Below are 27,046 nucleotides of genomic sequence, written 5' to 3' on the forward strand. Positions count from 1 at the left end.
CACATCCAGGCTCCACAGAACTTTCCATGGTTTACCCCAGACACTTCACATGCCCTGGTTCAATCCATTGACAGCACGTCGACCCCGGTATACACATCGTTCCAGTTCACTCTATTCCTTGCCCACCTTTCACCCTCCTGCATGTTCAGGCCCCGATCACTCAAAATCTTTTTCACTCCATCTTTCCACCTCCAACTTGGTCTCCCACTTCTCCTCATTCCCTCCACCTCTGACCATAAATCAACATATATGGCATCAATACGTGTTGAAATCAATATATTACAATGAAAATGTTTGTTTTAATCAAAATATCATGGAAAATACAGAGAAAAGTAACCTATAATACAAGACAATAATGGCCCAGCTAAGTCAGATAATCCCAAAAGTACACAAGAAACATAACAAATGCATTAAAGATGACTAATTTATGAATGACTTTCACATACTGGTTCTGTACAGAAGAGTACTATACATAACATTAGGCTCTAGACTGAAAAATTGGATAAGGGACATACTTCTTTAACTTTGGGTATGCTATCATTCTCCTGTTGCGTTACTGGCTTCTTCCTCTTAGCACTAAGAAAGAATTGGAAAAGAAGAGAGAACTATTCATGAAAAGGGAAGTGAAATTAAGTGATGTTATGGAACTGGAAAGGAATGCCATATTTTCTCTTATAATATTTCATTATTCATATACTTAACTACATGGTCATATACATTGAGAGATGATGCACATATTCCAACTGCATATATGGATGTAATTGCACTCATAACTTTCCAACAATTATAAAGTTACAATGAAAATACACAAAATCTAGAACATGAGGGTACAATGGCATGATCATCTGACTACTGTTTATGTACTTCTGTCATCTTCAATCCTGCCCAAAGATGGAAGTGCACCTGAATTTTCATGGTTGCATACAGTTCTAAGAACTAAAGTTGACCATTGTGGAGGTGGTAAAATAGTATGACGGCCATGGAGGAGCCATTTACCATGATTATTGATAATAAAGATTCCATCAACTTGAGTTGATTAGCATGGTGAAAGGGTTAAATCCATTCAGCTTACATGAGGTGGATCAAATGTTACCTGCCTTTCAGTACACTCAAACACATTTTCTTTTTTCATACATATTTGCCATTTCCCGCGTTAGCAAGGTGGCGTTAAGAACAGACGACTGAGCCTAAGAGAGAAAATCCTCACTTGGCCCCTTCTCTGTTCCTTCCTTTGGAAAAGTAAAAACATAAAAAAAATATATGAAAACAAGAAATGAAGCATTAATGTTTTTTAGAATTCTTTAAGCTGGTGTTGCAAACAATATTCAGACGTAGTCTGACTTCTGTCCTATAGGTGTTTCTTAATGACTGTTCAGCTCTTCTTGCAATTCGAGACACACTAATCCCACCTTGTCCCACCAAAAGACGTGCTAAACCACGCCTCTTGCATCCTACTTGTATCACTATGTTGACCACCTCTGTAAAAGGAAGATACATTTTTCTGACAATATGAGAGAACAGGCAAGCAATTTTTCTGTTAAAAGAAATTATTTTTTTTTTTTTTTTTTTTTTTTTTTTTTGATATACTTTGTCGCTGTCTCCCGCGTTTGCGAGGTAGCGCAAGGAAACAGACGAAAGAAATGGCCCAACCCCCCCCCCATACACATGTACATACACACGTCCACACACGCAAATATACATACCTACACAGCTTTCCATGGTTTACCCCAGACGCTTCACATGCCTTGATTCAATCCACTGACAGCACGTCAAACCCTGTATACCACATCGCTCCAATTCACTCTATTCCTTGCCCTCCTTTCACCCTCCTGCATGTTCAGGCCCCGATCACACAAAATCTTTTTCACTCCATCTTTCCACCTCCAATTTGGTCTCCCTCTTCTCCTCGTTCCCTCCACCTCCGACACATATATCCTCTTGGTCAATCTTTCCTCACTCATTCTCTCCATGTGCCCAAACCATTTCAAAACACCCTCTTCTGCTCTCTCAACCACGCTCTTTTTATTTCCACACATCTCTCTTACCCTTACGTTACTTACTCGATCAAACCACCTCACACCACACATTGTCCTCAAACATCTCATTTCCAGCACATCCATCCTCCTGCGCACAACTCTATCCATAGCCCACGCCTCGCAACCATACAACATTGTTGGAACCACTATTCCTTCAAACATACCCATTTTTGCTTTCCGAGATAATGTTCTCGACTTCCACACATTTTTCAAGGCTCCCAAAATTTTCGCCCCCTCCCCCACCCTATGATCCACTTCCGCTTCCATGGTTCCATCCGCTGACAGATCCACTCCCAGATATCTAAAACACTTCACTTCCTCCAGTTTTTCTCCATTCAAACTCACCTCCCAATTGACTTGACCCTCAACCCTACTGTACCTAATAACCTTGCTCTTATTCACATTTACTCTTAACTTTCTTCTTCCACACACTTTACCAAACTCAGTCACCAGCTTCTGCAGTTTCTCACATGAATCAGCCACCAGCGCTGTATCATCAGCGAACAACAACTGACTCACTTCCCAAGCTCTCTCATCCCCATTATGTCATCACAAAAATGTATACATTTCAAAAAATAATCTCAACATAATAAAAAATAGGATGCCACTGTCTTACCCAAACAAGAAACATAAAACATCTCACACTCAAAAATTAAAGCAAGAATACCATCACACATCATCACCTGCAATATTATAATCATCAGTATGTTCACTTCAAATGGACTCCAAACAAAACCAACCTGCTCTCCTCAATCATGTATGCCACCATTGTCTCAATCACCATCCTCATTTACACCTACTTGGTGCACTCACTAGACTTACACCTTGTAATTAGAACATCAATTTTTGTCCCCTTGCCTTTATAAAAGGGCACTGCTCATGCATTCTGCCAGTCCTCAGGCACCTTAATTTGAGCCATAAATATTTCAAAAGCAACAATACCACCCACTTTCTTGAGAAACTCAACTGCAATCCCATTCTCCACCTCTTCCTCCCAAGTCCCCTCACATCCTATATCATTCTGAATAATTTGCAATTCACAATGAGAAAAGGGTGGGTCATAGAAAGACTTTGAAGGCTGGCAGAAAAAATAAAAGGCAAGGTACATGTGGGGAGATGTTAAAGCCAGCTCACTTGCTTTGGTTCAGAGAAACGGTAAGACCAACAATCCTGAAATGGTGAAAGTTAGTTCTGAGCTATCTGCCTATCTATATTTCTGATGCCTTCTCCCTCCTGAAACTCCCTCAAGGAGCTGGCCGCATCAATTAGGTCTCCATAACAAGCGAACTCCAGTACTGCTTCTTAGCCTTAGTGCCTCACCCTTAACAGGCCACTGGCAGAGGGTAATTCTAGCACATACAGGGACTCGTACCTATTAATTCTGAGCACCACTATCTTTCTATCTATCTATCTACATCTCTGACACCTGTTCCTTTGGGAACTCCCTCAAGGGGCTGGCCATGGCAAAAGAGTCTCCATAACAGATGAACTCCAGTGCCACTTCTTAGCCTTTAGTGTCTCACCTTTAACAGGTCTCTGACAGAGGGCAACTTTAGCAGTTTACAGAGGCATCATTTTAAGATTTCTAAGTCAAGAAGGTAATACTTTCCAAGAAAGCTACTCGCTAACTCCTATTACAAACCTGCAAGTGCTAATTCTACCTGAGTTTGTAATAAAGTACTTACTGAATATATTTTGCAACTTACCACTATCTGAAAGTTCCCAGTACTCAACTTTAAACTGTAGGGTGTAAGGAATCTCCTTTCCATATGCATCTAAAAATTTTTCTCTCACTGTCATGACTGCAATATCTTGGGGATTCTGGTCTGTAACCACCTGCAGAAAGATGTTTCACACATGAGCTATAATAAAAAGTTTTACAATTCAACTTAAATGCACTTTCCCCTTTTGATTGAAATTATTAATGCTATCGACTAATGATAATTTAGCTGTATAAATGAAAAAAAAGAGGGTGACACCAAAAAATGAGCTCCATGTGCAAAATTCTCATTACTGATCACAAAGATGAGCTGTGGACATCATGAGCTTGAAACTTTCATCAAGTTTTAAATTTTTGGAGTGAGGGTAAAATGGAATATCTTACAAAACTATTCCTTTATCTATTCTATGATGCTTGACTACCATTTTCCACTTTAGCGAGGCAGCACCAAAAAACAGATGAAGAAACACCCATACACATATACAAAGAAAGGGGCTAAGTGAAGATTTTCCCTCATTGGCTCAGTCCTCTGTTCTCAATGCTACCTTGCTAACATGAGAAATGGCGAATATGTATGAAAAAATATATGTATTATTATTATCATTATTATGATGATATAGCATATGTAATCGGTTTCCCACTTAGCGAGTTAGCACCAGGAAACAGATGAAGAATGGCCCATCCACTCATGTACACATTTATACAAACACCCATATATGCACATATACATGAATATACATACACATACACAAGCATCTACATATATACACATTTACATATTCATACTTGCTTGCTTTCATCCATTCCTGTTGCTACCCTGCCCAACAGGAAACAGCATCACCATCCCCAAGTTCAGCGAGGTAGCATCAGGATAGACAAAAAAGGTCACATTCGTTCACACTCAGTCACTAGCTGTAACATGTAATGCACTGAAACCAAAGCTCCCTATCCACATCCAAGCCCCACAGACCTTTCCATGGTTTACCCCAGATGCTTCACATGCCCTGGTTCAGTCCACTGACAGCAATTCGACCCTGATATACCACTTCATTCCAATTAACTCTATCCACTGTATGGCTCTCCTGTATGTTCAGGCCCCAATTGCTCAAAATCTTTTTCACTCCATCCTCCCACCTCCAATTTGGTCTCCTGTTTCTCCTTGTTCCCTCCACCTCTGACACATATATCACCTATGTCAATCTTTCCTCACTCATTCTCTCCATGTGTCCAGACCATTTCAATACATCCTCTTCTGCTCTCTCAACCACATTCTTTTTATTTCCACACATCTCTCTTACCCTTTCATTACTTACTTGATCAAACCACCTCAAAACACATACTGTCCTCAAACATGTCATTTCCAACACATCCACTCTCCTCTGCACATCCCTATCTATGGCCCATGCCTTACAACCATATAACATTGTTGGAACCACTATTCCTTCAAATATACCCATTTTTGCTCCCAGAACCTTCGCCCCCTTCCCCACCCTGTGACTCACTTCCACTGCCATGGTTCCATCCACTCCTAAATTCACTCCCAGATATCTAAAACACTTCACTTCTCCCAGTTTTTCTCCATTCAAACTCAGCTCCCAATTTATTTGTCCTTCAACCCTACTGAACCTAATAATCTTGCTCTTATTCACATTTACTCTCAGCTTTCTTCTTTCACACACTTTACCAAACTCAGCCACCAGCACTGTATCATCAGTGAACAACTACTGACTCACTTCCCAAGCCCTCTCATCTACAAAAGACTTGCCCCTCTCTCCAAAACTCTTGCATTCACCTCCCTAACAATCCCATCCATAAACAAATTTAACAACCTTGGAAACATCATACACACCTGTTGCAAACCAATATTCACTGGGAACCAATCACTTTCCTCTCTTCCTACTCATACACATGCCTTACATCCTTGATAAAAACTTTTCACTGCTTCTAGCAACTTACCTCCCACACCATATACTCTTAAGACCTTCCACAAAGCATCTCCATCAACTCTATCATATGTCTTCTCCAGATCCATAAATGCTACATACAAATCCATCCGCTTTTCACAGTATTTCTCACATACATTCTCACACACATCCTCTACCACTTCTGAAACCACACTGCTCTTCCCCAATCTGATGTTCTGTACATGCCTTTACCCTCTCAATCAATACCCTTCCATATAATTTCCCAGGAATATTCAACAAACTTATACCTCTGTAGTTTGAACACTCACCTTCATCCCCTTTGCCTTTGTACAATGGCACTATGCATGAATTCCACCAATCCTCAGGCACTTCACCATGAACCATACATACAATGAATATCCTCACCAACCAGCCAACAACACAGTCACCCTCTTTTTTAATAAACTCCACTGCAATACCATCCAAACCAGCTGCCTTGCTGGCTTTCATCTTCTGCAAAGCTTTCACTTCCTCTTCTCTGTTTACCAAATCATTCTCCCTGACCCTCTCACTTCGCACACCACCTCGACCAAAACATCCTATATCTGCCACTCTATCATCTAACACATTCAACAAACCTTCAAAATACTCACTCCATCTCCTTCTCACTTCACCACTACTTGTTATTACCTCCCCGTTAGCCCCCTTCACCGATGTTCCCATTTGTTCTCTTATCTTATGCACTTTATTTACCTCCTTCCAAAACATCTTTTTATTCTCCCTAAAATCTAATGATACTCTCTCACCCCAACTCTCACTTGCCCTCTTTTTCACCTCATGCACCTTTCTCTTGACCTCTTGCTTCCTTCTTTTATACATCTCCCAGTCATTTGCACTATTTCCCTGCAAAAATCATCCAAATGCCTCTCTCTCTTCTCTTTCACTAACAATCTTATTTCTTCATCCCACCACTCACGACCCTTTCTAATCTGCCCAACTCCCACGCTTCACATGCCACAGGCATCTTTTGCACAAGCCATCACTGCTTCCCTAAATACATCCCATTCCTTCCCCACTCCCCTTACATCATTTACTCTCACCTTTTTCCATTCTGCACTCAATCTCTCCTGGTACGTCCTCACAAGTCTCCTTTCCAAGCTCACTTACTCTCACCACTCTCTTCACACCAACATTCTTCTCTTCTGAAAACCTCTACATATCTTTACCTTCGCCTCCAAAAGATAATGATCAGACATCCCTCCAGTTGCCCCTCTCAGCACATTATTATCCAAAAGTCTCTCTTTAACGTGCCTATCAATTAACATGTAATCCAACATTGCTCTCTGGCCATCTCTCCTACTTACATACGTATACTTATGTGTATCTCTTTTTAAACCAGGTATTCCCAATCACCAGTCCTTTTTCAGCACACAAATCTACAAGCTCTTCACCATTTCCATTTACAACACTGAACACCCCATGTACACCAATTATACCCTCAACTGCCACATTACTCACCTTTGCATTCAAATCACCCATCACTATAACCCAGTCTCGTGCATCAAAGCTGCTGACACACTCACTCAGCTGCTCCCAAAACACTTGCCTCTCATGATCTTTCTTCTCATGCCCAGGTGCATATGCACCAATAATCACCCATCTCTCTCCATCCACTTTCAGTTTTACCCATATCAATCTAGAGTTTACTTTCTTACACTCTTATCACATACTCCCACAACTCCTGCTTCAGAAGTAGTGCTACTCCTTCCTTTGCTCTTGTCCTCTCACCTACCCCTGACTTTACTCCCAAGACATTCCCAACCTACTCTTCCCCTCTACCCTCGAGCTTCGTTTCACTCAGAGCAAAAACATCCAGGTTCCTTTCCTCAAACATACTACCTATCTCTCCTTTTTTCTCATCTTGGTTACATCCACACACATTTAGACACCCCAATCTGAGCCTTTGAGGAGGATGAGCACTCCCCACATGACTCCTTCTTGCTTCCCCTTTTAGAAAGTTAAAATACAAGGAGGGGAGGGTTTCTAGCCCCCCCACTCCCGTCCCCTTTAGCCGCCTTCTACGACACCCATACGCCCATACATGCACAAATACATACATATACATATCAACATATACATACACATACACAGACATACATATATACAATGTTCATATTCATGCTTGCTAGCCTTCATCCATTCCTCGAGCTACCCAGCCCCAGAAGAAATAGCATTGCCCCCCCTGCATCACCAAGGTAGCATCAGAAAAAAGACAAAGAAAGGTCACATCTGCTCACATCCATACATGAGCTGTCAGTGTAATGCACTGAAATCACAGCTCCCTAACCAAATCCAGGCCCCACAGACCTTCCCATGGTTTACCCCAGATGCTTCACATGCCCTGGTTCAGTCCACTGATGGCATGGTGACAACAGTATACCAAGCTGTTCCAATTGCCTCTTATTCCATGCATGCCTTTCACTTTCCTGCATGTTCAAGCCCTGACCACTCAATATCTTTTTCCCTCCATCCTTCCACCTCCAATTTGGTCTCCTGGATCTCTTTATTCTTTTTCATTTCCCAACCTTCTCAAAGCCTTTAACATGAATATAACTTTTAGCAATACCAGTATGCTTCTTCGACCTTAGTGGCAGAGGGCAACTCTGGCACAGTGTTAGCAGAGGCTTCTACCTAACATTCCTACCGACTACATATACCTAATGCTCCTGCTCCTTAATATTCCTACCCACTATTTCTACCTAATGCTCCTCCCTAAATGTTTCTACCTAATACTCCTATCTGTTGCTCCAATCGTTATGCCAAAAGGCAGGGTTAGTGCACAGTGCTCACCACAAGAAAATCTAGAGTCACGAAGAATGAGCTATGTGTTGTCTAGCATTACATATGACAAGGAAAGATTGTATGTTTGTGGGCAGAATGCTAGTTGGAGGAGTGCAACTTGACAACCATTGAAGTGCTGGCTCACTAGGCAGCTATCACTAACCCTCCAGATACCCAGGCAAGTATCTCTTATGCCCACACAACTTCAGGCTCTCTCCTCCTTAGAGGGGGTACAAGAAAACCATCTTAAAGTGTAAATGGAAGAAATAAAGCACCCAGAAGTGCTACTCCTATGCAGGAAGGTGTGAGGAGTGCATGGTATAGAATGAATTCGAATTACTTGGTATATAGGAGGCTTCATGCTGTTAGTGGGCTGAACCAGGACATATGAAGGTGTCATAGTAAACCAAGAAAGGTCTGTGGGGCTCTAGTTTCAGTATAATTGGACCCTCTGAAAACAATGCACTAGAGTTCCCCTCTACTAGTGGTATGTTATGGGTGTTGAAGCATTAAAGGCTAAGAAGCAGCAATGGAGTTCACTATCTGTGGAGACTTTGCCATGGCCACCCCCTTGAGGTAGTTCCTAGAGGGAACAGGCATCAGATAGATAGATAGAAGAAAATACAGTTTCTGATAATAAGCTTCAAATTTATATATTTTTTTCATACTTGTTTGCTGTATCAATGTTTCCGTTTGCTTCCATCTGCTTCTACATACCTGAGAACTGAAGATCCATGGACTACTGTAGGCACTGGAAACAAGAAAATCTCTAAAGTCATCAACTCCAAACCCATCCAGTGCAGAGATCATGAAAACTTCTTTAAATTTTGGCCAAGACTTCTGATCTTTTACAAATGCACCAACTTGATGTTCTGTCAGGTGTACTCTGCCCTCTAGGATGTCTTTTTCAACAAAACTGTTGATGTCTGATGAAGAACTGAAAAGGTGATTTCCAGATAGTGAACCACTGTCATCTAGCTTATTTTTCATGTTTTCTAACTTATCCTTATCACTCTTTACAATAGGGATATCATTTCTACACAAAATGCTAGAATCATCAGTTTGGTGATGCCTTGAAGTCAACGAACAGGTCTCAAATGAAAGGGCTTCCTTTATCAACTTTTCTTTGTTTATCACACTTGGTTTTACTATAACATTATGTGACTTCTGTCCTCCTACAGTGCCACCTGTTAGTAGGCGTGTCATATCCAGTAGATTCTGCTTACACTTCGTTCTATCTGTCTGTAAAAAGTAAAAACCTATTATAAACTACGTTACTCTCATATTGTAGAAGTGAATTATCATAAAGGGTCAACTATCTTTTTTATCCCATACAATATACATTATCACAAGAATCCACAAGAGAAGACATGAAGGATGAAGGGAAGGAGAGATGAGCTAACTAACTGATTGCTCCCCTAACTAACTGAATGCTTCCTTCAGACATGCCTTTCTCTCTCTCAGACCTTTGCATTCAACTCCCTCACCACCCCATCCATAAACAAATCAAACAGCTTTGGTGACACCAAACACTACTGCAGACCCACTTTTGCCTAAAACCACTCATTCTCTTCTCTTCCTACTCATACATATGCCTTACCCTTTTGATAAGATCTCCTCACTGTTTCAAGTAACTTTACTCCTACACCATAAGTATATAAACCCTATCATACTTTATCCAGGTCCATAAATGCCACATACATACCCTCTTGTGATAATACTAAATTTATGTAATTACTGATTTATGTCATCACTTTTGAGGGAAATTTCATCATTCTAATATACGTCATACTATGCTGAGCTTAATGTGGAAATGTATAGTCTTGCTATGATGGTGGTTGCTATCTTAGAAGTGAACATTACTTTAGATATGTACAATTCATAATCTCATCTTTAAAATGTAACCTATATTTGTGATAATAATTATTTTTCATATTCCATTTCAACATTTTTGTGGGTGTTATTCTCATCCTGAGGTTCCAACTAATCTTTCAGCTGATTGTTTCATGAAGAGTTTACTTTGGCAATGACGGCAACCATTATGATGGTGGTCACAATGTCAGAAGCAAACATTACTTTAGTAATGTACAGAAGTGGTTATTACTTAATAAGGTATAGTTATGTTTCCTTCCTTTAGAGGGAAACACAGTTTTCTGTATTTTTTTCCTTTCAATTTTTCCAATCAACACTTTTTGCTTGACAAATAAGGATCAGGTCAAATGCATCTTCATCTAATACTGTACAGTAAAATCTGGGAATAATGAGGGTGCAGTGATGACAGCCTCTGACCTAACTTGCAAGAACTGGGTCAAAGACCAGTATTGTCAAGGGTGATGATACGGGTGAAATTGACTTTTAACCAGTAATGTCAACGGGGTACTGAAGACAGCATTTAACCTCACCCATGAGTGTGCAGTGAAGACAGGGAAAGTATATAGCATAAAAGATAAGGGCCTCGTTAAGACTGCCAATGACTTGACTGATAGAGGTGTAGGGAACATAAGGGTGTAGTAAACAGAAAGTTAATGAAAATTAAGATGTAATGAAGATCAGGGTGTAGTGGAGATAGCCACTGACCTGATTCATATGTCTGTAGAGAAGATAAGGGTGAAAAGATGGGTGTGTGGTAAAGATGGCCAAAGACTTAACCCATGAAGATTTAATAAAGGTGAAAATGTACTGAACATGGCCTTCCATGTTAATTTAGGCTTATCAAAAGTGTAAACATAGGTTTAATGATTTTTCCCTCCCTCCCCAGTGATCATGACAGTGAATGATTGCATACTGTTATTTCTAGTTTGCAATTTTGTCTTTAAAACACCTAATTTTTGTGAAAACATTGTACTAATTTTCTACATTTCCTTTTATGGGTGATTTTATTGCTTTATTATCATAGTTCCTAGTTTTTCCTTAATGTTTCACAGTGTGCTTACTATGCAATACTTAGCATCATGACAATAGTGGTCACAATTTCTGAAGCAAATGTCACTTCAGTAATTTTCATAACATGAAAAAAGGGAAAGAACATCCTTCCAGGCTTTTATTTACTTTTCAGGAATAAACATATGAACACAATCAATCTAATTCACACGACTTATTACTTGCAGACATTCCATTTCCAGCACATCTATCCTCTTCCTATCTTTTATATCAAAGGTCAAAATTCACATACATACAACACTACTAGGACTATCATATCTGAAAAATATTTTGAGCAGAGTGAGAGCGACAGTGTGCATTACCCAGTGGTCTCACTCCAGTCTTGGCCCGGTCATCAGTGAGTTGGAAGGCTGTCTCTCCATCCTTCCCTACAAGCCCCAAGAAACCAACTATGTGGGATTATGAAAAAATTTGCTCTCATCATCAATCAGATGAGGATAATGTGAAATTCCCCCTAAATTTTCCTCTCCTCCAACAGTGGATGGAGTCAGCCAAGTTCTCCCATTCCCATTTTGTTTGTTCGTCTCTTCTTCCTCTTTATCCAGGGCTATGGTGATCATAGCAAACTCAGACGAAGAAAAATCCATCTTCTCCCACTGCCAGTTGCAGTGACAAGAGTAGACTGGGATGAGCGTTGCTGAGTGTGATCGTACTGTGAGTGAAGTGGTAAGTGTGCATTACCCATGACTGTGAGTGGATCGAGAATGTCCCATGATTGGAGATATAATGTGCATCAGGCCTGAAAGATCCAATGAAGAAAAGCAGCCAAACTTGATGGACAAGTGACAGAATGTGTGCAGAACACTCAGTGGTGCTGTCCAACCCACCCACATTCACATGCATATACATAAAATGCCCACACATGCACATATACGTACCTATACATTTCAATGTATACATACATAAACATACAATGACATATACATATATGCATAAGTACATATTAATACTTGCTGCCTTCATCCATTCCCATCGCCATCCCACCACACATGAAACAGCACCCCCTACCCCCATGCATGCGCGAGGTAGCACTAGGAAAAGACAACAAAGGCCAAAATCATTCACACTCCATTTCTAGCTATCATGTGTATAATAATAAAAAATAATAATATATATAATCTATACTTATTCATCTATTATACTTAATCGCTGTTTCCAGCTTGAGAGAGGTAGTGCCTGGAAACAGACAAAGAATGGCTCATCCACTCAAATACACACACACACACACACATACACACACATATATTTATTTATCTATTTTGCTTTGTCGCTGTCTCCCGCGTTTGCGAGGTAGCGCAAGGAAACAGACGAAAGAAATGGCCCAACCCACGCCCATACACATGTATATACATACACGTCCACACACACAAATATACATACCCATACATCTCAATGTACACATATATATACACACACAGACACATACATATATACACATGCACACAATTCACACTGTCTGCCTTTATTCATTCCCATCGCCACCTCGCCACACATGGAATAACATCCCCCTCCCTCCTCATGTGTGCGAGGCAGCGCTAGGAAAAGACAACAAAGGCCCATTTTGTTCACACTGAGTCTCTAGCTGTCATGCAATAATGCCCGAAACCACAGCTCCCTTTCCACATCCAGGCCCCACAGAACTTTCCATGGTTTACCCCAGACGCTTCACATGCCCTGATTCAATCCATTGACAGCACATCGACCCCAGTATACCACATCGATCCAATTCACTCTATTCCTTGCCCACCTTTCACCCTCCTGCATGTTCAGGCCCTGACCACTCAAAATCTTTTTCACTCCATCTTTCCACCTCCAATTTGGTCTCCCACTTCTCCTCGTTCCCTCTACCTCCGACACATATATCCTCTTGGTCAATCTTTCCTCACTCATTCTCTCCATGTGCCCAAGCCATTTCAAAACACCCTCTTCTGCTCTCTCAACCATGCTCTTTTTATTTCCACACATCTCTCTTACCCTATTGTCCTCAAACATCTCATTTCCAGCACATCCACCCTCCTGCGCACTACTCTATCCATAGCCCATGCCTCGCAACCATACAACATTGTTGGAACCACTATTCCTTCAAACATACCCATTTTTGCTTTCCGAGATAATGTTCTCGATTTTCACACATTCTTCAAGGCTCCCAGGATTTTCGCCCCCTCCCCCACCCTATGATTCACTTCCACTTCCATGGTTCCATCCGCTGCCAGATCCACTCCCAGATATCTAAAACACTTTACTTCTTCCACTTTTTCTCCATTCAAACTTACCTCCCAATTGACTTGACCCTCAACCCTACTGTACCTAATAACCTTGCTCTTATTCACATTTACTCTTAACTTTCTTCTTTCACTCACTTTACCAAACTCAGTCACCAGCTCCTGCAGTTTCTCACATGAATCAGCCACCAGTGCTGTATCATCAGCGAACAACAACTGACTCACTTCCCAAGCTCTCTCATCCCCAACAGACTTCATACTTGCCCCTCTTTCCAAAACTCTTGCATTCACCTCCCTAACAACCCCATCCATAAACAAATTAAACAACCATGGAGACATCACACACCCCTGCCGCAAACCTACATTCACTGAGAACCAATCACTTTCCTCTCTTCCTACATGTACACATGCCTTACATCCTCGATAAAAGCTTTTCACTGCTTCCCACCATATATTCTTAGTACCTTCCACAGAGCATCTCTATCAACTCTATATCATATGCCTTCTCCAGATCCATACATGCTACATACAAATCCATTTGCTTTTCTAAGTATTTCTCACATACATTCTTCAAAGCAAACACCTGATCCACACATCCTCTACCACATAAAAGCCCATACACACACATATAAATACATATACATACACAGATACATACATATATACACATGTACACATTCATACTTACTTGCCTTCATCCATTCCTGTCACTACACCTCCACACAGGAAATAGCGTCGCTAACTCCCCACTTCAGCTAGGTATATATATATCATCCCTGGGGATAGGGGAGAAAGAATACTTCTCATGCATTCCCTGCGTGTCCTAGAAGGCGACTAAAACGGGTGAGAGCAGGGGGTTGAAAGTCTTTCCTTCTAGTTTTTAATTTCCCAAAAGAAGGAACAGAGAAGGGAGCTAAGTGAGGATTTTCCCCAAAAGAGTCTGTTCTCTGTTCCTGACGCTACCTTGCTCAGGCAGAAAATGGCTAAATTATATATAAAAAAAATATTCACTTTTTTATATTTATCATACTTAGTCGCTGTCTCCCGCATTAGCGAGGTAGTGCAGGGAAACAGACAAAAGAATGGTCTGACCCACCCACATACACATGTATATACATAAACACTCACACGTACACATATACATACCTATAAATTTCAACACATATATTCACAGACATTTTCATATATACACATGTACATATTCATACTTGCTGCCTTCATCCATTTTCATCGCCATGCTACCACATCTGAAGTATTCTCTCCCCCCTATCCCCAGGAATAAAATATATTTATATTTATACTCATATTTATATTCATGTGAGAACAAGATGAATAAGGAACATTACCTTGTTAAGCACCAGCACACTGGGAATGGTTGCATACAGAACCAAGAGTCGAAGAACTTGGGGGTGCAAAGAGTGACGTGTAAAATGATTAGATGCATCATGGACCACTGCCATCAAATCAGCTTCTTGCAGTGACATCTCTGCTTCTGTCAGCAGTGAGCGTTTTAACCTATGTCTAGAAATATTTTTTCAAATGAGTAGTATACAAGAGTGAAAGGCATCTATCATTTACATACCATACCACATGATGTAGTTAATACTGACCAACACAGTCCAAAATTAAGTGGGTTGAGTTACAGGGAAAGCGTAGAAACCTGATAATAGCCCACCAGAATGATGATGTAGACAGAGAACAGTTCTTCAAAAGATGTAGGGGAAACAAGTTTTTCAAAATATGTTGGGGAGACAGGACAACCATTGGACAACACATGAAATTAAGCAAAACAAATTTCTAAAAAAGATGAGGAAACACTATTATAGTGTAGGAATGGTGGATGAATGTAATAAAATCACTATAGATACAGGTAATGCAGACAGCATACAGAAACTAAAGAAGTTGTATGACAAAGAATGTTCAAAGAAGGGGCCCCACAAGAGTACAACTCCCAACTAGTATAATACAAATAGGTAATTACACAATAATTTAAGTACCTACAATGAAATTTTGCCTGAGACAGGGTTAGTCCTAAACACTGCATTAAGTGCTTGGACAACACTGCTGTTGTCTTCCGCTATAATGGTTAATCTTCTGTTGACCTAGTGCTAACAAGCTAGATGTTGTATTTCCTTTTGAAGATGGCTATGCTTCTTATCTTACAGGATAAAACAATTAATAGCTGTTCTATTTTCTTGCAGGACACTTATATCTTTATCATTGGTGACTTTTCAATATATTTTCATTATATTTGTATGTGTTTTTTCTTTGTTTTCCCTTTCGTAGCTTTTATTAGAGAAAAAAATTCAGTCCTATGAGCTGCCACACATATATCATAATTCATCTTTCTCTTCTTTTTAGGCTGTAAAATTGCATTTGCTTTAATACTTCATGTGTTCCATTTCTTCACTTCTACTTGTAGTGTTTCTGAATTCTTTCTAACTTGCTATTTCAACTTATATAGTTGAATACTATAGTTGGCCCTATAACTCAACTTTGCTACTTATACTGCGAAAATTTTCATCACCAGGATTCAGACTCATGTACTTAAAGTTCTCATTATCATATTACTCTTTACTTAGCTTGATAGTACAATTTTATCAATGAATTTCATGAATTTAAGTTTTTTGTTTATAATGACATATCTCCTACACTTGTTTTACTTTCCTTCTCTATTGGTCCTTTGTAGTGCACCACTGTTATATTGTTAACTGTTCCATAGCTTTTATTCAAACTTTTCACATCAAAATTCATTCAAGGTCCCTAACCAGTTAAGCATTATATAAAGGTCTCTTGCATCCTTCTGACTTCTGATATTATGATCTTATTTACACTGGTGTCAAATGCAAAGCATCAGACTATACCATTTTTTCCTTCACTGGCTAAGTTAGTTTACATTATTGTGAATAGCATTGTTCCCCATAATACATCTAATAAAAGATCATATGCTCCTTATGTGAATTTTAAGTTTGTCATAAATTCTTTAATTCATTTGTTTCATCTTATAGTGTACCTTAGCAAAGGTAAGTGAAACACAATCTAATCTTTTTTTCAATGAGTTTTATATCTATGTAAATGGGCTAGTAGGTGAGTATGTATACTTTTACCTGGTACAAATCCATTTTAGCCTTCATCTACTTAAGTGCTATTGATTAAGTGTTCCAATGTGGATTTTTCTATCAGTCTTCCAAATACTGTTATGTGTGATAAGCTAACTGATCTGTATTGCTACAGTAAATGCTCATTCATTTCCAACACATCCACCCTCCTCCGCACAACCCTATCCATAGCCCATGCCTCGCAACCATTAAACATTGTTGGAACCAATGTTCCTTCAAACATACCCATTTTTGCTCTCCAAGATAACGTTCTCACCTTCCACACATTCTTCAATTCTCCCAGAACCTTCGCCCTCTCCCCCACCCTGTGACTCACTTCCGCTTTCACGGTTCCATCCACTGCTAAATCCACTCCCAGATATCTAAATCACTTCACTTTCTCCAGTTTCTCTCCATTTAAACTTACCTTCCAATTAACTTGTTCCTCAACCCTACTGAACCTAACAACTTTGCTCTTATTTACATTTACTCTCAGCTTTCTTCTTTCACACACTTTACTAAACTCAGTCACCAGCTTCTGCAGTTTCTCAACCAAATCAGCCACCAGCGCGGCATCATCAGCGAACAACAACTTGCCTCACTTCCCAAGCCCTCTCATCCACAACGGACTGCACATTTGACCCTCTCTCCAAAAACTCTTGCATTCATATCCCTAACAACTCCATCCATTAACAAATTAAACAATCATGGAGACATAACGCACCCCTGTGTTATATATATATATATATATATATATATATATATTATCCCTAGGGATAGGGGATAAAGAATACTTCCCACGTATTCCCTGCGTGTCGTAGAAGGCGACTAAAAGGGAAGAGAGCAGGGGGCTGGAAATCCTCCCCTCTCGGTTTTTTAATTTTTCAAAAGAAGGTACAGAGAAAGGGGCCAGGTGAGGATATTCCCTCAAAGGTCCAGTCCTCTGTTCTTAACGCAACCTCGCTATTGCGGGAGATGGCGAATAGCATGAAAGAAAAGAAATATATATATATATATATATACAACAATGTTGTATGGTTGTGAGGCATGGGCTATGGATAGTGTTGTGCGCAGGAGGATGGATGTGCTGGAAATGAGATGTTTGAGGACAATGTGTGGTGTGAGGTGGTTTGATCGAGTGAGTAACGTAAGGGTAAGAGAGATGTGTGGAAATAAAAAGAGCGTGGTTGAGAGAGCAGAAGAGGGTGTTTTGAAGTGGTTTGGGCACATGGAGAGAATGAGTGAGGAAAGATTGACCAAGAGGATATATGTGTCGGAGGTGGAGGGAACGAGGAGAAGAGGGAGACCAAATTGGAGGTGGAAAGATGGAGTGAAAAAGATTTTGTGTGATCGGGGCCTGAACATGCAGGAGGGTGAAAGGAGGGCAAGGAATAGAGTGAATTGGAGCGATGTGGTATACCAGGGTTGACGTGGACCAGCTTCTGCAGTTTCTCACATGAATCAGCCATCAGCGCTGTATCATCAGCGAACAACAAATGACTCACTTCCCAAGCTCTCTCATCCACAACAGACTTCATACTTGCCCCTCTTTCCAAAACTCTTGCATTCACCTCCCTAACAACCCCATCCATAAACAAATTAAACAACCATGGAGACATCACACACCCCTGCCGCAATCCTACATTCACTGAGAACCAATCACTTTCCTCTCTTCCTAAACGTACACATGCCTTACACCCTCGATAAAAACTTTTCACTGCTTCTAACAACTTGCCTCCCACACCATATATTCTTAATACCTTCCACAGAGCATCTCTATCAACTCTATCATATGCCTTCTCCAGATCCATAAATGCTACATACAAATCCATTTGCTTTTCTAAGTATTTCTCACATACGTTCTTCAAAGCAAACACCTGATCCACACATCATCTACCACTTCTGAAACCACACTGCTCTTCCCCAATCTGATGCTCTGTACATGCCTTCACCCTCTCAATCAATACCCTCCCATATAGTTTACCAGGAATACTCAACAAACTTATACCTCTGTAATTTGAGCACTCACTCTTATCCCCTTTGCATTTGTACAATGGCACTATGCACGCATTCCGCCAATCCTCAGGCACCTCACCATGAGTCATACATACATTGAATAACCTTACCAACCAGTCAATAATACAGTCACCCCCTTTTTTAATAAATTCCACTGCAATACCATCCAAACCTGCTGCCTTGCCGGCTTTCATCTTCCGCAAAGCTTTTACTACCTCTTCTCTGTTTACCAAATCATTTTCCCTAACCCTCTCACTTTGCACACCACTTCAACCAAAACACCCTATATCTGCCACTCTATCATCAAACACATTCAACAAACCTTCAAAATACTCACTCCATCTCTTTCTCACATCACCACTACTTGTTATCACCTCCCCATTTGCGCCCTTCACTGAAGTTCCCATTTGCTCCCTTGTCTTACGCACTTTATTTACCTCCTTCCAGAACATCTTTTTATTCTCCCTAAAATTTAATGATACTCTCTCACCCCAACTCTCATTTGCCCTCTTTTTCACCTCTTGCACCTTTCTCTTGACCTCCTCTCTCTTTCTTTTATACATCTCCCACTCAATTGCATTTTTTCCCTGCAAAAATCGTCCAAATGCCTCTCTCTTCTCTTTCACTAATCTTACCTCTTCATCCCACCACTCACTACCCTTTCTAATCAACCCACCTCCCACTCTTCTCATGCCACAAGCATCTTTTGCACAATCCATCACTGATTCCCTAAATACATCCCATTCCTCCCCCACTCCCCTTACTTCCATTGTTCTCACCTTTTTCCATTCTGTACTCAATCTCTCCTGGTACTTCCTCACACAAGTCTCCTTCCCAAGCTCACTTACTCTCACCACCCTCTTCACCCCAACATTCACTCTTCTTTTCTGAAAACCCATACAAATCTTCACCCTCGCCTCCACAAGATAATGATCAGACATCCCTCCAGTTGCACCTCTCAGCACATTAACATCCAAAAGTCTCTCTTTCGCGCGCCTGTCAATTAACACGTAATCCAATAACGCTCTCTGGCCATTTCTCCTCCTTACATACGTATATTTATGTATATCTCGATTTTTAAACCAGGTATTCCCAATCACCAGTCCTTTTTCAGCACATAAATCTACAAGCTCTTCACCATTTCCATTTACAACACTGAACACCCCATGTATACCAATTATTCCTTCAACTGCCACATTACTCACCTTTGCCTTCAAATCACCCATCACTATAACCCAGTCTCGTGCATCAAAACCACTAACACACTCATTCAGCTGTTCCCAAAACACTTGCCTCTCATGATCTTTCTTCTCATGCCCAGGTGCATATGCACCAATAATCACCCATCTCTCTCCATCAACTTTCAGTTTTACCCATATTAATCGAGAATTTACTTTCTTACATTCTATCACAGACTCCCACAACTCCTGTTTCAGGAGTACTGCTACTCCTTCCCTTGCTCTTGTCCTCTCACTAACCCCTGACTTTACTCCCAAGACATTCCCAAACCACTCTTCCCTTTTACCCTTGAGCTTCGTTTCACTCAAAGCCAAAACATCCAGGTTCCTTTCCTCAAACATAATACCTATCTCTCCTTTTTTCACATCTTGGTTACACCCACACACATTTAGACACCCCAGTCTGAGCCTTCGAGGAGGCTGAGCACTCCCCGCGTGACTCCTTCTTCTGTTTTCCATTTTAGAAAGTTAAAAAAAATACAAGGAGGGGAGGATTTCTGGCCCCCCACTCCCGTCCCCTCTAGTTGCCTTCTATGACACGCGAGGAATATATATATATTAGGTACAGTAGGGTTGAGGGTCAAGTCAATTGGGAGGTGAGTTTAAATGGAGAAAAACTGGAGGAAGTGAAGTGTTTTAGATATCTGGGAGTGGATCTGGCAGCGGATGGAACCATGGAAGCGGAAGTGGATCATAGGGTGGGGGAGGGGGCGAAAATTCTGGGAGCCTTGAAGAATGTGTGGAAGTCAAGAACATTATCTCGGAAAGCAAAAATGGGTATGTTTGAAGGAATAGTGGTTCCAACAATGTTGTATGGTTGCGAGGCGTGGACTATGGATAGAGTTGTGCGCAGGAGGATGGATGTGCTGGAAATGAGATGTTTGAGGACAATGTGTGGTGTGAGGTGGTTTGATCGAGTAAGTAACGTAAGGGTAAGAGAGATGTGTGGAAATAAAAAGAGCGTGGTTGAGAGAGCAGAAGAGGGTGTTTTGAAATGGTTTGGTCACATGGAGAGAATGAGTGAGGAAAGATTGACCAAGAGGATATACGTGTCGGAGGTGGAGGGAACGAGGAGAAGAGGGAGACCAAATTGGAGGTGGAAAGATGGAGTGAAAAAGATTTTGTGTGATCGGGGCCTGAACATGCAGGAGGGTGAAAGGAGGGCAAGGAATAGAGTGAATTGGAGCGATGTGGTATACCGGGGTTGACGTGCTGTCAGTGGATTGAATCAAGGCATGTGAAGCGTCTGGGGTAAACCATGGAAAGCTGTGTAGGTATGTATATTTGCGTGTGTGGACGTATGTATATACATGTGTATGGGGGTGGGTTGGGCCATTTCTTTCATCTGTTTCCTTGCGCTACCTCGCAAACGCGGGAGACAGCGGCAAAAAAAAAAAATATATATATATATATATATATATATATATATATATATATATATATATATATATATATATATATATATATATATCTGTTTCCCATTTTAGAAAGTTAGAAAAATACAAGGAGGGGAGGATTTCTGGCCCCCCGCTCCCGTCCCCTCTAGTCACCTTCTACGACAAGCGAGGAATGCGTGGGAAGTATTCTTTCACCCCTATCCTCATGAGAGGTTGTTTAATTTGTTTATGGATGGGGTTGTTAGGGAGGTGAATGCAAGAGTTTTGGAAAGAGGGGCAAGTATGAAGTCTGTTGGGGATGAGAGAGCTTGGGAAGTGAGTCAGTTGTTGTTCGCTGATGATACAGCGCTGGTGGCTGATTCATGTGAGAAACTGCAGAAGCTGGTGACTGAGTTTGGTAAAGTGTGTGAAAGAAGAAAGTTGAGAGTAAATGTGAATAAGAGCAAGGTTATTAGGTACAGTAGGGTTGAGGGTCAAGTCAATTGGGAGGTGAGTTTGAATGGAGAAAAACTGGAGGAAGTGAAGTGTTTTAGATATCTGGGAGTGGATCTGGCAGCGGATGGAACCATGGAAGCGGAAGTGGATCATAGGGTGGGGGAGGGGGCGAAAATTCTGGGGGCCTTGAAGAATGTGTGGAAGTCGAGAACATTATCTCGGAAAGCAAAAATGGGTATGTTTGAAGGAATAGTGGTTCCAACAATGTTGTATGGTTGCGAGGCGTGGGCTATGGATAGAGTTGTGCGCAGGAGGATGGATGTGCTGGAAATGAGATGTTTGAGGACAATGTGTGGTGTGAGGTGGTTTGATCGAGTGAGTAACGTAAGGGTAAGAGAGATGTGTGGAAATAAAAAGAGCGTGGTTGAGAGAGCAGAAGAGGGTGTTTTGAAGTGGTTTGGGCACATGGAGAGGATGAGTGAGGAAAGATTGACCAAGAGGATATATGTGTCGGAGGTGGAGGGAACAAGGAGAAGAGGGAGACCAAATTGGAGGTGGAAAGATGGAGTGAAAAAGATTTTGTGTGATCGGGGCCTGAACATGCAGGAGGGTGAAAGGAGGGCAAGGAATAGAGTGAATTGGAGCGATGTGGTATACCGGGGCTGACGTGCTGTCAGTGGATTGAATCAAGGCATGTGAAGCGTCTGGGGTAAACCATGGAAAGCTGTGTTGGTATGTATATTTGCATGTGTGGACGTATGTATATACATGTGTATGGGGGGGGGTTGGGCCATTTCTTTCGTCTGTTTCCTTGCGCTACCTCGCAAACGCGGGAGACAGCGACAAAGCATAAAAGCATGTGTATGTATATACACATGTATATACATACATGTCCACACACGCAAATATACATACCTAAACATCTCAATGTACACATATATATACACACACAGACATATACATATATACAAATGTACATAATTCATACTGTCTGCCTTTATTTATTCCCATCGCCACCTCGCCACACATGGAATAACAACCCCCTCCCCCCTCATGTGTGCGAGGTAGCGCTAGGCAAAGACAACAAAGGCCCCATTCATTCACACTCAGTCTCTAGCTGTCATGTAATAATGCACCGAAACCACAGCTCCCTTTCCACATCCAGGCCCCACAGAACTTTCCATGGTTTACCCCAGATGCTTCACATGCCCTGGTTCAATCCATTGACAGCACATTGACCCCGGTATACCACATCGTTCCAATTCACTCTATTCCTTGCACGCCTTTCACCCTCCTGCATGTTCAGGCCCCGATCACTCAAAATCTTTTTCACTCCATCTTTCCACCTCCAATTTGGTCTCCCACTTCTCCTCGTTCCCTCCACCTCTGACACATATATCCTCTTGATCAATCTTTCCTCACTCATTCTCTCCATATGACCAAACCACTTCAAAACACCCTCTTCTGCTCTCTCAACCACACTCTTTTTATTTCCACACATCTCTCTTACCCTTACATTACTTACTCGATCAAACCACCTCACACCACATATTGTCCTCAAACATCTCATTTCCAGCACATCCACCCTCCTGCGCACAACTCTATCCACGCCTTGCAACCATACAACATTGTTGGAACCACTATTCCTTCAAACATACCCATTTTTGCTTTCCGAGATAATGTTCTCGACTTCCACACATTCTTCAAGGCTCACAGAATTTTCGCCCTCTCCCACACCTTATGATTTACTTCCACTTTCATGGTTCCATTCGCTGCCAAATCCACTCCCAGATATCTAAAACACTTCACTTCCTCCAGTTTTTCTCCATTCAAACTTACCTCCCAATTGACTTGACCCTCAACCCTACTGTACCTAATTACCTTGCTCTTATTCACATTTACTCTCAACTTTCTTCTTTCACACACTTTACCAAACTCAGTCACCAGCTTCTGCAGTTTCTCACATGAATCAGCCACCAGCGCTGTATCATCAGTGAACAACAACTGACTCACTTCCCAAGCTCTCTCATCCACAACAGACTGCATACTTACCCCTCTTTCCAAAACTCTTGCATTCACCTCCCTAACAACCCCATCCATAAACAAATTAAACAACCATGGAGACATCACACACCCCTGCCGCAAACCTACATTCACTGAGAATCAATCACTTTCCTCTCTTCCTACACGTACACATGCCTTACATCCTCGATAAAAACTTTTCACTGCTTCTAAAAACTTGCCTCCCACACCCTATACTCTTAATACCTTCCACAGAGCATCTCTATCATATGCCTTCTCCAGATCCATAAATGCTACATACAAATCCATTTGCTTTTCTAAGTATTTCTCACATACATTCTTCAAAGCAAACACCTGATCCACACATCCTCTACCACTTCTGAAACCACACTGCTCTTCCCCAATCTGAATCTCTGTACATGCCTTCACCCTCTCAATCAATACCCTCCCATATAATTTACCAGGAATACTCAACAAACTTATACCTCCGTAATTTGAGCACTCACTCTTATCCCCTTTGCCTTTGTACAATGGCACTATGCACGCATTCCGCCAATCCTCAGGCACCTCACCATGAGTCATACATACATTGAATAACCTTACCAACCAGTCAATAATACAGTCACCCCCTTTTTTAATAAATTCCACTGCAATACCATCCAAACCCGCTGCCTTGCCGGCTTTCATCTTCCGCAAAGCTTTTACTACCTGCCATTTCTCTCATATGTATGATATGTATCTGTATGTATATGTGCGTATATAGACATTTATGTATATATATGTGTATGTGAGTGGATGGGCCATTCTTCATCTGTTTCCTGGCACTACCTTGCTGATGCAGGAGACGGCGATCAATTATAATAATAAAATTATATTTAATTTTATTTCATTTCATTTATCATACTTGACTGCCATTTCCTACTTCAACAAGGTAGCGCCAGGAAAATGACAAAGAATGACCCATCCACTCACATACACATATCATTACATAAACATCCATACACGCACATATACATATCAAAATATACACATATACCATTCATACTTGCTAGCCTTCATTCATTCCTAGCACTACCCTGCCTCACAGACAACAGCATTGCTACCTACTGCTTCAGCAGGGCAGTGCCAGGTAAACTGACAAAATGGCCACATTTATTCACAGTCAGTCTTTAGTTGTCATGTGTACTGCACCAAAACCAGAGCTCGCTATACACATCCAGACCTTTCCATGGTTTATCCCAGATGTTTTCTCAACTTTTCCACTTTCCTCTTTTTTGCTTTCATATACCTCTTTTACCTGTTATTTGATCTTACACTTTTGTCTTTTGTTTTATCTGCATTCCTACTGAGCTCTACTTTCATCTCCTCACTGCCATCCTCATCTTCTCATATCTTTTCATGCTCACTTTCACTATCACCTATCTCTTCTGTTTCTTCACTTTTTTATCATCACTTATATGTACTAATCATGGAGGAAGTCTTACACTCAAGGGGCTGCATCTCTTGAACGTTCTCTTCTGTCATACAACCTCTTAAATTTTTGTATGCTGTTTGCATTTACAATGTCCTCAGTTGATTGTTCCATTCATTCACTACTCATACTATGAAAAGTATTTCTTTACATCCTTATTTACAAGTCTCTTACTTAATTTCATGTTATGTCCCCTGGTTGTTCTATCCCTAAATCTCTCAAAGAAGTATCCACTGTCCACTTCAATGATCACTTCTAAAAACAAGATTTTGATCAGGTCACCCCCTCAATCTTATCCCTTCCAAGGTGGGTAAATATAAAGCCTCATGTCTTTCCTTGTAGCTTAGCTGTTACTTCTTGTACCATAGTTGTTGCCCTCCTATGGACCATCTATTTGTGGTTCTTTAAGCGTGGTGACAAAGCTTGAGAAGCATATTTCAGGCTTAGCCTTACCTAAGATATAAAAAGCTTGCCATGTTGATTTTAAGCCAGCTCTTTTATTTGAACTGCATAAATCACTAAACCATTTACATCTACTTTTTCACCATATATTTCAATAATCTGGCAATCATGCATCCCAAATCCACATGTTTCTGGTGCCACTTCCTTGCTTACACCACTTATTACACATTCAGCATACACTAAGTGCTAGTTTTCTATATTTCTATGGATAGTTCACATAGATTGCCTTTACTTTTTGAGAATTTTTGCATGGATGCTTGGTTTGCAGTCTTTGTGCTTGACTATCTTTAGCTTCTTAACATTGTTCATTCTCTTTATCATTACTTTTTATAGTCTGTTACCACATTTGTAACATCTTAAGAGTTTTGCCACTTTTCCCTATTACTTAATTCTGTAAGCATAATGAAAAGTCAAATCATCTATTATGGTCAACTCTCTTTCTATACAATTTTTCACTTTCTTCACTGTATCTAAAGATGACCAAGTATCTCCTTTCACTGTCTTCCACCATTATATGAGAGAGTACCTACCTATGAGGTGATATTGCCCAAAAAGGTAGGGCATGTGCAGTGCTCAACAAGTCCTGCTTGATGAAATGCACTGTCTTTCTATGCTATCATCCAGTTTATATGGTTGTCAATCAAAGGTTTCTCATGGATTGAGCTCTACCATAAAAGAGAGTAGAGGACAGTACCTACCTATTTGTGCTACAGAAGAAATTTTGCCAATGGCAAGGCTATCATTTACCACTCACAATGTTTCGTCCTCAATGAATAATACTGTTTCTCTCAGTTGCCATGCTCATTACATAATCATCAATCCATGGTTCATATTGAAATGAGTTCAACCATACCCCAGGTTTTCTTTTGAAAGTTTCTGCAGCTGTTTCTTGCATGTTTCATATTTCTCCAGGTGGTACACTGAATAATCTTTCTATTTTGTTTCTTAAGTCCCTGCCAGGGTCACTAACATAGTCACCTACTTCCTTCACACTACAAAGTTTTCAGACCTAACTAACTTTCTCTAAATCCTTTAATATATTGCCATGCACCATCATAATGAACCTTCCTCTTCCTTCTGTGCCATACATTTAATGTTATCTCAACCTTTCATGATAGTCCATGTGCTCCATTCATCCAATTCTACTTGTGAAATGTTTCTGAATTCTTTCAAGTTTATTAATTTTAGCTTTTTTCTTGGTGACCATAAAAAACAGCATTATCTAAGTATTTGTTTTCATGCAC

General features: G+C 40.7%; 1 protein-coding gene across 7 annotated transcripts in view; it reads right to left on the reverse strand.

Moving 5' to 3' along the window:
- Positions 1-285: 285 nt before the first annotated feature.
- Positions 286-27,046, reverse strand: part of LOC139763921 (GTPase Era, mitochondrial) — a 37,583-nt gene continuing 10,822 nt past the window's right edge. For all 7 annotated transcript variants that reach the window (XM_071690369.1, XM_071690366.1, XM_071690370.1 and 4 more), the window contains 4 exons: positions 15,010-15,184; positions 9,219-9,743; positions 3,743-3,872; positions 286-1,478 (listed from right to left, as the gene is read on the reverse strand). In XM_071690369.1, coding sequence (XP_071546470.1) covers positions 1,282-1,478; positions 3,743-3,872; positions 9,219-9,743; positions 15,010-15,184 — 1,027 coding nt within the window. In that variant the 3' untranslated portion in view covers positions 286-1,281. The remainder of the gene's footprint in view (positions 1,479-3,742; positions 3,873-9,218; positions 9,744-15,009; positions 15,185-27,046) is intronic.

This window comes from Panulirus ornatus, chromosome 48 (assembly GCF_036320965.1).
Source record: "Panulirus ornatus isolate Po-2019 chromosome 48, ASM3632096v1, whole genome shotgun sequence".
Classification (NCBI taxonomy): Eukaryota; Metazoa; Arthropoda; class Malacostraca; order Decapoda; family Palinuridae; genus Panulirus; species Panulirus ornatus.